Source organism: Echeneis naucrates, chromosome 24 (assembly GCF_900963305.1).
Source record: "Echeneis naucrates chromosome 24, fEcheNa1.1, whole genome shotgun sequence".
Classification (NCBI taxonomy): Eukaryota; Metazoa; Chordata; class Actinopteri; order Carangiformes; family Echeneidae; genus Echeneis; species Echeneis naucrates.
The window spans coordinates 13,972,594-13,985,693 of NC_042534.1; the positions used below are offsets into that span (position 1 = coordinate 13,972,594).

At 45.3% G+C, this 13,100-nt stretch overlaps 1 protein-coding gene across 1 annotated transcript; it reads left to right on the forward strand.

Moving 5' to 3' along the window:
* The first annotated feature begins 291 nt into the window (after window positions 1-291).
* On the forward strand, window positions 292-11,016 carry calm1b (calmodulin 1b). Its single transcript, XM_029497147.1, has 6 exons — window positions 292-426; window positions 5,339-5,369; window positions 6,268-6,411; window positions 9,617-9,723; window positions 9,988-10,123; window positions 10,890-11,016. Exons 1-6 carry the CDS (start codon window positions 424-426, stop codon window positions 10,916-10,918), a joined length of 450 nt encoding a protein of 149 aa, XP_029353007.1. The 5' UTR covers window positions 292-423; the 3' UTR covers window positions 10,919-11,016.
* The last annotated feature ends 2,084 nt before the right edge of the window (window positions 11,017-13,100 follow it).

The following is a 13,100-nucleotide window of genomic DNA, read 5'->3' on the forward strand; positions in this document are numbered from 1 at the left end:
CAACAACATACTAACTGCCGGAGGTGTATGCTCCCCAGTCCTATTAAACACGATATCCATTAACATGGTGATATTATATGGGCAGCAGTTTTAATGGCCATCGTGAATTATGGTCCTCATTCAACTGAACGTCCTCCTTGTCGTGCTGTTCAATATGTGTGTGGGGATGCTCTGTTTGCACTGCAGGCGTTTTAGCCCCGGTGATTGACACGTCTTCTGCTGGAGGCCCGGTCTGCTGCAACAGCGCTCAACTGAAATAAGGAAGTGAGTGATCAGTGCTAGTGTGGCGGAGGGATACAAAGGCAATCCCCATTCTGGCCACGGCCAATATACTCACTCCTAACCCGCCAGTGGAACTCCATCTAAGGAACGACCACACTCCTAGTCTGCCTCCACAGACCGACAAGCACACAACCTTCCGACATGGTATGTATTGTCATTCATTCTGGCTACATCGGGTGGGTGGGTGGGGGGGGGGAGGAAATGCGTTGTTTTAAATTGTAGGGCAGCCTAGTTACTACAAGTGTATGCTTGCGGTTTGGTGATTCCCCGCTGCCGTGTTTGTTCTTCATGTCATTCATTGCTGCCGATAGCCGCTCCGTTTGTGGAGGCGAGGTCGGAAAACGCCCGCAAAACCGCTTTTTTTTTCTTTTAAATGTGTCTTAGCGGATGCATGAAATAACGCCGATCCCTGCAGTGATGCGGCTTAATTCGCGGTAGTGTCTTACTTTGTCTGAAATGATCGTCAGTGGGGCCGTATTTCCCCATAACTGCGCAACTCATAGAGCGTTACTGGCTGTCAGGCTATATCGGGTCAAGTAGCTGCTTCATGGCCGCCCGGTGCAGCTAGTATTAATACTTAGACTAGATTTGGTGCTATCGGGATAACTAGCTAGCTATTCTGGGTTATTAAAGCACAATTCGATAAAGGGCATGTTAAAAATAGATAAATAAATTAATGCAATATGCGCGGTCACGTTGGGAAGTCCTGTTCAACGTTGTAAGGAACGCTGGAGAGACACGCGCCGACATGTCCCCGCGCCGGAGAGCGGAGAGGCGTTCACGGTCCTGCTCTCGGTGTGGACGCGGTGAGCTTGAGAATGGCGGCCGCCCCCTTTCGTCAAGAGGAAAGCGAGCTCGGTTTCCCCTTTTTTTCTAGGTTGCACCATCGTGCCGCAGCTCGAGCCGCGCCGTGCCGTGCCGCTGTGGGGTGGGGGGGTGAGGGGGATATGGGGCGGATGGGCGGGGGGGGGGGGGGGGGGTTGGCACAACTGGATCTCGCCAGTGTTCCGCAACGGAAACGGACCATTTTGTGTAATTACAAGGTTATGAGCGAAGTTGTGTGTGTGTGAGGGCTCCGGTAAGGCGACGTGAGGCGCAGTTCCGCCTTCACTGCGGGGTTTATCTCAGCCGGTGTTATCTTTGTGTGTTATGTCGCCTGATTTGGTTGCCACTTTGCAAATTTTCGATGTTACGCAAATGGAGCGCCAGCGTGAGTTGTCCAAGAAGCTCTTTCTGAAAAACGTCAACAGCTGAGAAGTTTTGATGGACCTTTACAAAAACCCGTCAAACACAAACATATCTGGAGATAGTTATGCTATATGACTGCCATCGCTGCTTCTATATTTTTAAATGTCATGTATGATCCTTGCAACAACGATGTTTCAATAGGCCTCAGTGACTTGCAATTTATGTTAACATTACCTGCTGTAACCAGATGTTGGAGTGCATGTGTCCACATGCACTTTGACATCTGCGGGTAGCTAATCAGAGTCCTCCACCTGCTACATCATAGAAGGAAACTGTACAAAGGCCTTCGGGCTAATCCATTGATTATAATGCTTGATAGATCATTAATAGCCCGAGGAACTCAAGAAAGCAGTGGACCCCCCCACAGCCCCTACCCCTGCCAACCCATGCACCCACCCACTCTTTGCTGTGATCAAATATCCCATATACGGTATTGAGCTCCGATGCAGTTTCACGTTGCAACATGGTGCAGTAATTGGAGTGTAAAGTGGAATTGTTATGCTGTTAGCCTGCGTATCAGCATCTCTCAAAAGTTTAATCCACAGGCGTAAGCCCCTTGTTTGCATCAATACACCCATTGAAGTGGAAACAGCCTCCCCCATTGAGGTGGAAGTATCGAATAAGTAGTTGGACCATGCTTAGGCCCTATCCTGTTCCTGTTACACTCTTGTTTGCTGATGCATGTTTAGTAACTTGAAGGATATCTGATCCACTGCAGTGAATAATTTATATGTTTGGTGGCAACACCTAGCCCTGTTCCATGTTTCCCAGAGTCTAGGAGCAATGAAGTGCTCTCTGTTGTGTGGAGGAGTACCCAGCCACCTACCACCACCAGGCCATATGGTGGACCGGCCTTGTCTGCAGGGTGTAGGGAGGCTGGTGTTGTTTACACCCCATCCTTTCTCCCTCCTCCCCTCTAGACAAATTCTGGGCCCGAGGCCTCACTGCCTTTTGTTCAGCCCCAAAGAGAAGAGGCATTGAGCGCTTTGTGAAGCTCAATGCTTCTATAGAAAGGGAGTGTGTGTCACACCAACCCTTTATGTTTGTGCTTGTGTTATGTGGAATGAAAGTGTATGAGATGGTGTGTGTGTCACACCCATCTGTCAGAGTGACGGTTGGTTTTTGCACAGAGAAGCTACTTAATGAATTACCAAGGCACCCTGGCACCTCAAAAAACCTGGCAAACGTTGGTTAATGGCTGCAAATTAAAAGTGATAAGAATTGGTGTTTTCAAACAAAATTTTGCATCTCCCGTTAAATTCAACCCAGTATGAACAAGGAATGATGCACTGTGTTTGTACAAAGGTGATATGGCATCAAGTAAGAGTAAAAGATAATACTGGCCCAGTGAACTGCCTTCTGCCTCTCACTGTCCTGTTTGGAGCACATTGCTGAGGCCGGCTGCCCAGGCAACAGTGGGAGCGTTTGACCGACACATGCCAACAGACCTCTGCCAGCAGAGCACCACCCGTCCTCTAACACACACACTTTCTCCATCCTCTACAAGCTGTTATTAAGAGTTGAAGCCTGGCAGTGAGCATCCCTGTCCACAAGACACCGTGGACGGTGAAACACGGGGAGTTTCCTCTTAACTGTATGCCACATGATGATGAGAGGAGAGGCACAAAGAGGGGAAAGGTCTTCAGGAGGAGTTGCGATTGGCAGAGGTACAAGTGCCAGGAGAAAAAAAAAAAGGGAAGAACAACGCAGAAAGGAAGGGATGGGCCGGTAGTGGGCCTGGTGGTGCAGCTATATTCTGAGCCCCCTAACAGCTTGGGCTAGAGCCAGGGGAGGATCCATAGCACTGAGTCACCATACCCCACACCCAGTCCAATGGGGAGACAGCAAGGATACATCAGGAGCGACACACCATGACAAACAGGGTGACTTAGGGAGGAGAGGAAGGGAGACTCATCAACAGGGAGCAAGTGAGAAATGAACACAAGGGCCTAACATAAGAGAATTGGTGGAAGATGTCATCAAAAAATAGACCAAAAGGGGCTTTTTTTTTTTTTTTGGTCTATTGGCATTTCAATTTCTCACAGATGGAAATGGAGACAGGAAGAGGGCACTGGGAGGGAGAAGAAAAGTGAGGGCTGTTGTGTAGGGAGCAGGTTATTGAATCATGCCAGCTAATTGTATGAGCGCTGCTGAAGTTATCCATGAGCCCCTCACTGGTTGGATCGATCCATCCTGTGGCTTCTGCTTGGGCTGTGAGGAGAGGCCTTTTATGTTTTTAAGAGCTAAAGGTCAGGGTGGAGTGTGTCATGCAGTGATCCGCTAAATCTTATCTGGTCTAACCAAATCAGGTCATTATACAACCAAATTGAGTTTACTGACATGAATTAAGAAGTTAAATATCCTCACATCCAAAATGGGGTGCAGGTTTGCACAGACATGCAATTTGAGGATGGCTTTGTCATTGGCTGTGGGCACGGCTGTATCCAAAGCTGGATTGCCCTTACAAGCACATAAACATGCTGACAGGCTGATGGAATTTGCTTTGAGGCAGAACTGGGTACTTTGACTAATTCACAGGAAACATGGAGATGGAAAGTATTGGTGTTGAGGAAAAATGCCATTAAGAGTGTGTGTATGTGCGCCTGTGCACTAGAGTAACGCCTGCATGTATGCTAGTGTGCAAGTAAGTGTGCACATCTGTGACTACTTGTGTTTTATGTGCTCTTCCTTTATTGCCAGGCACAGTGATGTCATAGTGGTCTGTTAACAATAATAATAAAACAAATTCCTTTTTCTCCCAAAGCAGGGGTGAGAGAAGGTACCTGTGGGAGTTATTTGCACCACAAACTTTGTATTCACACTTTACTGCTGTGGGTGTTAGTTTGAAATCAGTAGTGATGCTTTTACAAAGGAGCTGTATCCATCTATGTTTAAAAAAAAAAAAAAAGGCTTGGCAACGAATGCTTGCTTCCAAGCCATTTAAAGAATTTGTGAGTCACTATCAGCCATTTAAGAGCCTTGGCTTTTTGTAGGGAACAGGCTGAGGAGGGGTGAGACCAAGCCTCACTAAACCAGCATGCCTCTTTTCCTGTTAGTAGAACCATGGAAAACGCTCCCATGCTTATATGTCCTAAAACAACCCTGCCTAAACATTTCCTCCAGGTCTGGAGACAGCACCTCATCCGTGTTATTACACCATTTTGTTTCCCAGTGGTCCCCCTTATGAAGACTGCCATGGCATAACCTACTTTCTTACAGTCCCATCTGAGCCACTCATTGGCTGGTTTAACATCACACAGTGGTTTTGTAAAGCTCTCACTGCATGTCAGTTTTAGTGTGTGCAGCCTATCAAGAAAACACAACCTTTAAAGCCCATGCTATCCATGTGAGCTGATTTTCAGCTTGGGTATCAATTCTATGGCAAGCAAAATCAGACTAGAGTCAAGAATCCAATTGGCTCTGAGTCATTAAAGGGGCTGAATCAATTCGGCATGGTGAAATTCTGCCTAGAGAGGAAAATGCCATTTAGATAAGGAAAAAACTGAAACAAGTCCTCTGACTGTGGTTTGTGGTTAATTTGAGTTATTGTCATTGGTTAATCTTGGCAGCCGCAGGACTGGATTCCAGTTGAGGCCTCTGTTCGTGGCCTCGAGCTGAGGCGAGCAGACCCCTGAACACTGTGGCCAGTGTAAAGCTGTGTGCTGGGTGGTGGGTGGTGAGGCTGAGGAATGCACTGACGAATGCACTGACTGCACTGACTGGTCAGCATTGGGAATAATTGCCTTGTTGAGTAACTTGTTTGTTTTTAATACTCTCCCTCTCCTCTTTTTTTCCCCTGGATACACAGGCCGACCAACTAACAGAGGAGCAGATTGCAGGTAGGAACTGAGAGATTTTCTCATCATTACTTCCCCTCACAACCAAACCCACTCTTCACGCATTGCTAGTGACTGATGGGACAGTTCTGTCCTTTAATATTCAATAAAGTTCCTCTTCCTGTTTCTCTTGCTGTTGTAGTTGCTTCCATGTCACTTACAGACAATTTGACACACAACAGAAAATGGAAGAATGTGACACCAACTCTTCACTGGTAGACTATTAGCTTCTCAAAGTGAACAGGAACTACGGGAGAAGCTTAGTTATAGTATGTCATTAGTCAGGACTGAAACTCACAAAGATAGAGTGAATAGAAAGTTTTCAAGGCAAACTCATGAGTTGCTGCAATCAGTCAGGCACCTTGATATTCTTGATAAATAAATAATGTGGCGTCTGTACTAATACTGCAGGCTGTTCAGTTTCTTCTCAGTCCCCCTCTGTGGGTAATTATCTTGTCCTAATGCTCCAACAGTAATGCTCACTATTGCCTGCTCTTCCCTGGATGGGTCATTTTGGCCTCTTGCTTAAACAGCTGCTCATGTCAAGAAAAGAAAGATGCAAACATTGAAGTCCATATACTTGTCAAATCTTATGGCTTTCTTCAACTTCCAATTTTCTGCTTCACTCCATTTTCTCACAGTATAGGATTTTAGTATGGTTTTAGCACTCAGCACATTCACACCTGCAGTCCTATTCAAGCTCATGTGGACCAATGTACAGACAAGCATGAACCGAGTTAATTCAGTCCCTGTAGTCACATCGCTCACAAGAATTGATTGACCTTCTAGACCTGACTGCGATATCCCAGTGTAACCCATTTCTGGAACTGCACAGCAACAGTAATCTAACCTCTCACTCTTACCTCCAACCCCCCCCCCCCCCTCCCCCCCCACCCTGCAGAGTTCAAGGAGGCTTTCTCCTTATTCGACAAGGATGGTGACGGCACCATCACCACCAAAGAGCTTGGAACCGTCATGAGGTCGCTGGGTCAGAACCCCACAGAGGCCGAGCTGCAGGACATGATCAATGAGGTTGACGCTGATGGTCAGTATACCTCTGCTTGAGTTACTCATGGCCTTAATAGTAATGATAGTTGATAAGCAAGATGTTGGTCATACTGATATGCCAAATAAAGAAATAGACCTGACATATCCATCTCCTGATTAGTCCCAAATTTGTGAAGCTGAAAAATGTTTTATTTCTCTAAGGTTCACTGTGAACATCACCTACTACACATAGCATCTGTTGATGTCACAGGACATGCTGTAGTTGTTCGTTGCAGTTCTAGGAAAATATAACCATTATTCTTCATCTCTTTGTGTGACAAATGGATAAAGGCTTATATAGAACACGCGTTGCTGTCCCATTCTGAGAATACATCAGTGGTGTTGTTGTCCACCTTCTTCCCTCCTCTGCCAACTGTCAACCAACTGTCCAAGCCAACTGTCTGGGCCAACTGTCTGGCCAGCTTTATTTTCAGATGACGTGTCGCTCTGTGTCAGCAGTTTAGTCACTGTGTGTCCAGTTCCATAGTTGACATTGTTAGAGTTACAGATGTGCAGGAGGTGCTTTTAAGGGCTTGAAAGAAAAATGGACCAGTTGTGATAACATCCATATAGGTCCTCATGCTGGGTGCCATAATTCAGAGATTCTTCCTGGGTTTGCCACCTCTTCATTCTGCACTGCAGCATCTCTCCGAGGTACTGTGACTGAAAAAGAGTGATAAGCAAGAGAGGAATCAGAAGTTGGCTCAGTAGCTCCCAAGCTGGCTGTCCTTGGGTAAGAGAGTCGAGGATGTTAGCTGTCAGTGGGGCCTTTACCCCAGGGGTGCTCTGTCAGCTTATAGGATTTCGTAAAATGGGACTGCATTGATCTGGAGAAATCAATTGCACTGCAGCCTTGCTGCCCCTTTATTGAAACATCCTCCCACGAGTGCCCTCCCCCTCCCCCTCCCGCCGGTTACACCCAGGAGCAAGCACACACACACACACACACACACTACTAACATCCCCTTGTTCTGCCTCTGCCTCCCTTGGCTGATGCAATCTAGGTCAGACAGCAATGAAGCTAGTAATGGAAAATAAAGGTGGTTACATAAGGCCTCTCTGCGCTTCGCACATCTCGTACCCACATCGGCAGCCATGGGATGTCAGCTGGCCCATTGAAAATCAGCTTTATTTACCAAACAAGGATGCTGTGATAAAGAATGACAATGAATGGAAGAGAAGGTGAAGGGCCTAGCTAGACACAGCTGTGAAAAGAAATGGTCTCTTGGCCATTGTAAAAACCAAGCTGCAATTTATGAACAGTGGGGACTATAGTACGTGTAGAACGTGTTGTTTATCTTAAAACCACACACGTTTGGAATTAACCTCACCTATTTATAATGAGTTGCTTCTACATTAGACTCCCATAAGGTAAGATATGTAGATGAGGAGTGAGATGAGGAAAAATATATATATAAATACATGACTAAATACTAGCATTAGTCTTGACACATCGCTCGTCATCATTACACAATCCCAGCCCTCTTTTTTATATCAGGATCGGAAATTGGCTTTATGATGCAGGAAAAATGATGACCACACACACACACGTGCACTGAGATGCCTCAGTCTTCTATAGTTTGCGTCAGCACCTCTTATGTGTAATCGCACCATCTCCCACTCGGTTCACTCCTTATATTCTCTCCTCTTCACATTTCCCTCTCTACCGCCCACTCCCTCCCTCTCTCACATTTTTTTTTTTCCTCTCTCTTTCCCTCCCACCAATTTTTCTCTCTTCCCACCTGCAACCCGATTTCAGCTGTCCATCCATCCCTCCTCCCTCCTTCACAACAGCAGCTGGCCTGAGGTGCAGTTGGGACGATATCATGCAAGGGCTCCCTTGCTTCTAAAGTCATTGTTCTTTCAGGTGATGGTTTTCCAGCTCTACCCTGCTCTAAAACTGAGACCCTCACCCCACTCCTCTGTGGCCTCTCTCCCAAGCTCCCAGAGGCAGCATGTTTTCCCTTGGTGCTGCTGGCTGTCTCTCTGTGTTAGATAACAGGGCCTTAGATTGTTACCCCAGGTCACGAGTTCACCATCTGCCCCATTACATTACTGAATCTCTTTTTGTTCTTTATGCACACATTCCCTTACTCCTTCTCGAGCTCACTCTCTGAAGCGTGCTCCATCACTGGTTAATCTGTAGACTGCCCCTCCACCCCGCCCAATCCGTCCCACCCCAAGGCTAATCCTTCTGGGTACTTTGCCCTCATTGTCTTTGACCTTCACTTCAGTGTCATCAGAAATGCCTGTATTTTTCTTTTTTTTTTTTTTGGTCTCTTCATGATAATATACTTCCACACTCTTACTTTCTTATTTCACCTTAACATCTCCATAAAGCACCACCACCACCATCACCAGCATTAGATGAAGCCCCAACTCCCATCCTCTCTCCTGTTGCTGTAGTTGGTGAGCCGCTGAGCTCCTCATAGGTCCTCCCTCTGTCAGGAGGGTCTGATCCCCTGGTAATCCGGTCTTGACAACAGCAACATGGATATTGATCCCATTGCACGCATACATGGACCACCATTAGTTGGTGGTGTCGCTGGCAGACCCTACTGTCCATGTTATCAGATCCAAAAATACATGTTAACAGCCAGATATGTGGCGACAGTGGGAAAACTAGGATGGATAAAAGTGTGAAGGCTGGACATAGCAAATGGACTGAAGCAGCCCCTCCTCCTTGTCCTTCTATCCGGCTATCCTCAACTTCTGTCAGGGGCGCCACGAGAGAAGAGCTTTGATATGTTCAGGCCCCTTCAAGGCCAAGCTGCACAGTATGCTCTATGTCTATATAATGAATGAATGAGCATGTGTTGCCCCCGCCCTCCTTTATAATGCTGCTGTGCTGTGTATTACATATGCAACCTCCTGCTCAGCCTTACCCAAGTGAGAAAGAGAAACACACACAAACCCCCCTCCTCCTGTGTTTATCACAGGAAGGAAGGTATATACTGAAATGCTCTCAGTTCCTTCCCTCTCTGTGATTACTCAGACCCCAAGTTGCACTGTGACTGGAGAGAAGTCACATACAGCACACTTCCGCTGTATGCTACTGAACTCCAGCCCTACATAAATATTTTCAGCTGGGTGATCTTCATCAGCTAAATGCTTGGTTAAATGATCTCTACTCATCTGAGTTTGCTTTCAAGTAATTACAATTTTGTGCTGATTAAATGGGCCTCTTCGATCACCCATCTCAGGTAATGGAACCATTGACTTCCCGGAGTTTCTGACTATGATGGCCAGAAAAATGAAGGACACAGACAGTGAGGAGGAGATACGTGAGGCTTTCCGGGTATTTGACAAGGTAAATGCAGCTTGAAAGACTGCAACGATTTTGTAGCTTCTACACTTGGCAAACAGACCTTTTTATTCTCTTTAAATGTTTGATTTTCCTGTGGAGGCCAAGGAGACTTGCTTGCTTGGACAATCTGTTAAACTGAAGATTTAAGACTAAACCTCATTGCTTGTGTAGTACCTAATGCACCAGTTGTGTGTGTGTGTGTGTGTGTGTGTGTTTTTTTTTTTAAACATGTTCCACAAAGTTAATCCCTTGCTCTATGTTTTCCAGGATGGAAATGGCTACATCAGTGCTGCAGAGCTCCGTCACGTCATGACAAACCTGGGAGAGAAGCTAACAGATGAGGAAGTGGATGAGATGATCAGAGAAGCAGACATTGACGGAGACGGACAGGTCAACTACGAAGGTAAGAAATACTAAAATAAAATGATATAAATTAAGATGCCTAGAAAAGAAGGAGATACTAAAATGTCATGGTGCACAAATAGCTTTAGTTTCTAGGCCATGGTGTGAGTTTTTTATTAAACAGGGGGACCAGAGCACTTCATTTTCCAAGCTGTGTATTTCTCTGAGGGCAACTGCAAGATAAGCCAGCCACACATAATATTAGTTATTAGATAGGGGCTATAGATGGAGCCTGCTGAAACGGATGGGAGAAAGTCATCCTTCTGAATTATCATCAGTGTGCCAGGACCCCCACCCCCCCACCCCCAACGCTCCCTTGGCACATCACACGAGAGACTGCGCTCATTTTCTAGAAGGCTGTTGATATATTATGAACAGTCCATAAGTCTTGGCGGAAAAGTGCCCTACTTCTACACTGTCATCTTACCACAAAGAGAATATGTTCTCCAAGTCCCAACTGATCTCTCTCTCCTTTTTTTTTTTTGAAATAATTATTATTCTGTGTGCATATTTTCATCATGTTGCTCCAAAACTGTAAGCACAATGCAAGAGCTTTTTAATCAATTGGGTTTAATGAGATGAACGCAGAAGCCATTTGGAAAGGGGACACTAATTAGGATGCGTGTTCTGAACCTGCTCAAGTTGATTAAAAAAAATGAATAAAGCATTTAACAATTTAGCAGGTGACCGCTCTCACTGGCAACAGGCTGTGCCAAAGCCTGAAACCTCATGTCCTTATTGTCCTCTTTCTCTCTCTCTCTCTGCAGAGTTTGTACAGATGATGACTGCAAAGTGAAGCTTGCCCACCCTGCCCTGTCCTGTCCCCTCTTAGAAGAAAAAAAAAAAAAAAAAGGAAAAAAAAAATCAAAATGTTTTACTTACCTCTTGGAAAAATGTTCATTTATTCATACTGTTTCTGTATAGAAAATAATTGAATGTTGAAATAAAATATCCTTCTGTCCACACAGGAAAATATAAAAATATACAAAAAATATCTGCATGAAAATGATGGTTAGTGATCCTGTCCCCCTCCCCCCGGAGATCAGTTTAGCATCAATACTTATCAAGTAAAAATAATAACAACAAACCCTGTAACTACTACCTTCAGACTAAAGCAAAAGCATTTGGTGAACTGCTTCCAGTTCCATTTGCAAGTGGTAAATGTCTGGGCTGGCCATCTCTTCTTTCTCTCTGTTTTCTGTTCTTCATGCATGCAGCTTGAGACCGGAGCACTAACCCCCTGCCCCACATCCTTCCTCCGGGCTACCAGAGCGTGCTGATTCCACTATAAGCTGTCCTCTTGTTGGTTTGGTACAGTTTTTTTGTATTTGGAGAGGAACCCTGTACTGTTAAAATGAGAGAGAATTTACCAGGTTCTAACTCAAGCGTTAAAGTGGAATGGGACTTAATTGTATGCTAGATAAAAAGTGGGAAAAAAACCAATGTAAAAAAACAAAACAAAAAAAAAAAAAAACATTTTCAAACGTTTGGCATGTTTTGCTTTTGTTATGTTATTTGGACGGCCATCTTAGTTGTTGTGCGTCCTGCCCTTTTGTGAAGGAGGGGGGACTTAAAGAGTCTTATGGTGAGCTTTCTTTTCTTTCTTTCTTTTTTTTTTTTTTTTTTTTTTTTGCTGAGATGGAGTGTCTGTCCTCTTTTCTTGCAAGAGAGAATCACTGGCCTTCACTTTTCTTTTTCTTCTTCTGTTTCTCGACTCAGACAAGAGCGTTAGTAAGGGGCGTGCTGCTTTTGCAGTGCAGGCTGTTAAGAAGTGTCAGCGCACCAGTTTTCGCAACTGTTCATCTGAGTTCAGTTTACATTCATTCCAAGTTGTACATGCTAGTCTTTTTTTTTTTTTTTTTTTTTTTTTTTTTCAAATAAAAGACCATGAACTTTATCATGTCTTATGTCATTTTTCTTGACGCTTGATTGTGAAAATGATCTATAAAGACAGCGTAACCAGTCTGTATGTTGTTGACCAACTACACGTGTCAATAATAAATGATTATAAGCATCTTTCCCTTCATGTGCGGTGTCATTGGCTGGTGTCGAGCAGAGGCAGGATCCAGTGTGTGTTACTGTGGCCCATTACAGTGAGGGTGGTGCAGAGTGAGCTGCCCTCAGGGGAGGGAGAGGCAGGGCTGAGTGTTTGCTCCTGGCTGAGGATATACACACACAAATTATGACACCTCTCTCCACTCTCTCAAGATAAAGCGGGTTGCTAGGCAACAGCAACATGGTGTAACTGGGATGTTGGGGGTTTGTGAAAAGGCAAGTGGGAGTTTGAATAAACCCTGCTGCCTCTGCCACTGACTCCATGTTGGCTTGTCCTAGTAAGGCAAACCAGGCCACAACACACACAGAGGACAGGACGAGCAGACAGGAAGGCCACTGCTGCCTAAATGTCCAAAAGTCAAGTGAGTGTCAAACGGTTTTTACTACATATGGAGAGTGATTTGACCATGTTTGGAAAGGAGCTGAGACAGTTTTCCACCTACCTACACATACACCAGGCAAAAAAGCAAGAAACAAGCACTCCCCTTCATCAGACGCCTTTACATAGGCATACACACACCTTCTTTCCACAGAATAGGGCCATAGTTCTGCCTCCAAGGGGGAAAACCAGAGCATTCCTTGTGTTGCTCATACACTATTTCCTTTGATCTGGTGTAAATTAGACACCATTAAGCTAGTGACAATTGATCCTTCCTCATATTAATCAGATAAACTGGGGCTGAGTAAAGGAATGGGTGGCTAACAAGGCACCGGATAGGAAACCCTGCCCAAACACCGCTGCTTAATGTGTTTACCATTCCCTATTTACAGCCATGGTGTTTTATTTTGAAGAAACCCAGTTAGACTAATGCTCTGTGACTTCCATACTCACCCCTCCCTGCAGTACTAGACAAGCCAATAGGAGTGGCTCTGAAGTTGATTGACATCTGAGGCTGAGGCACTGCTCTTCTGGTCTACTTCAG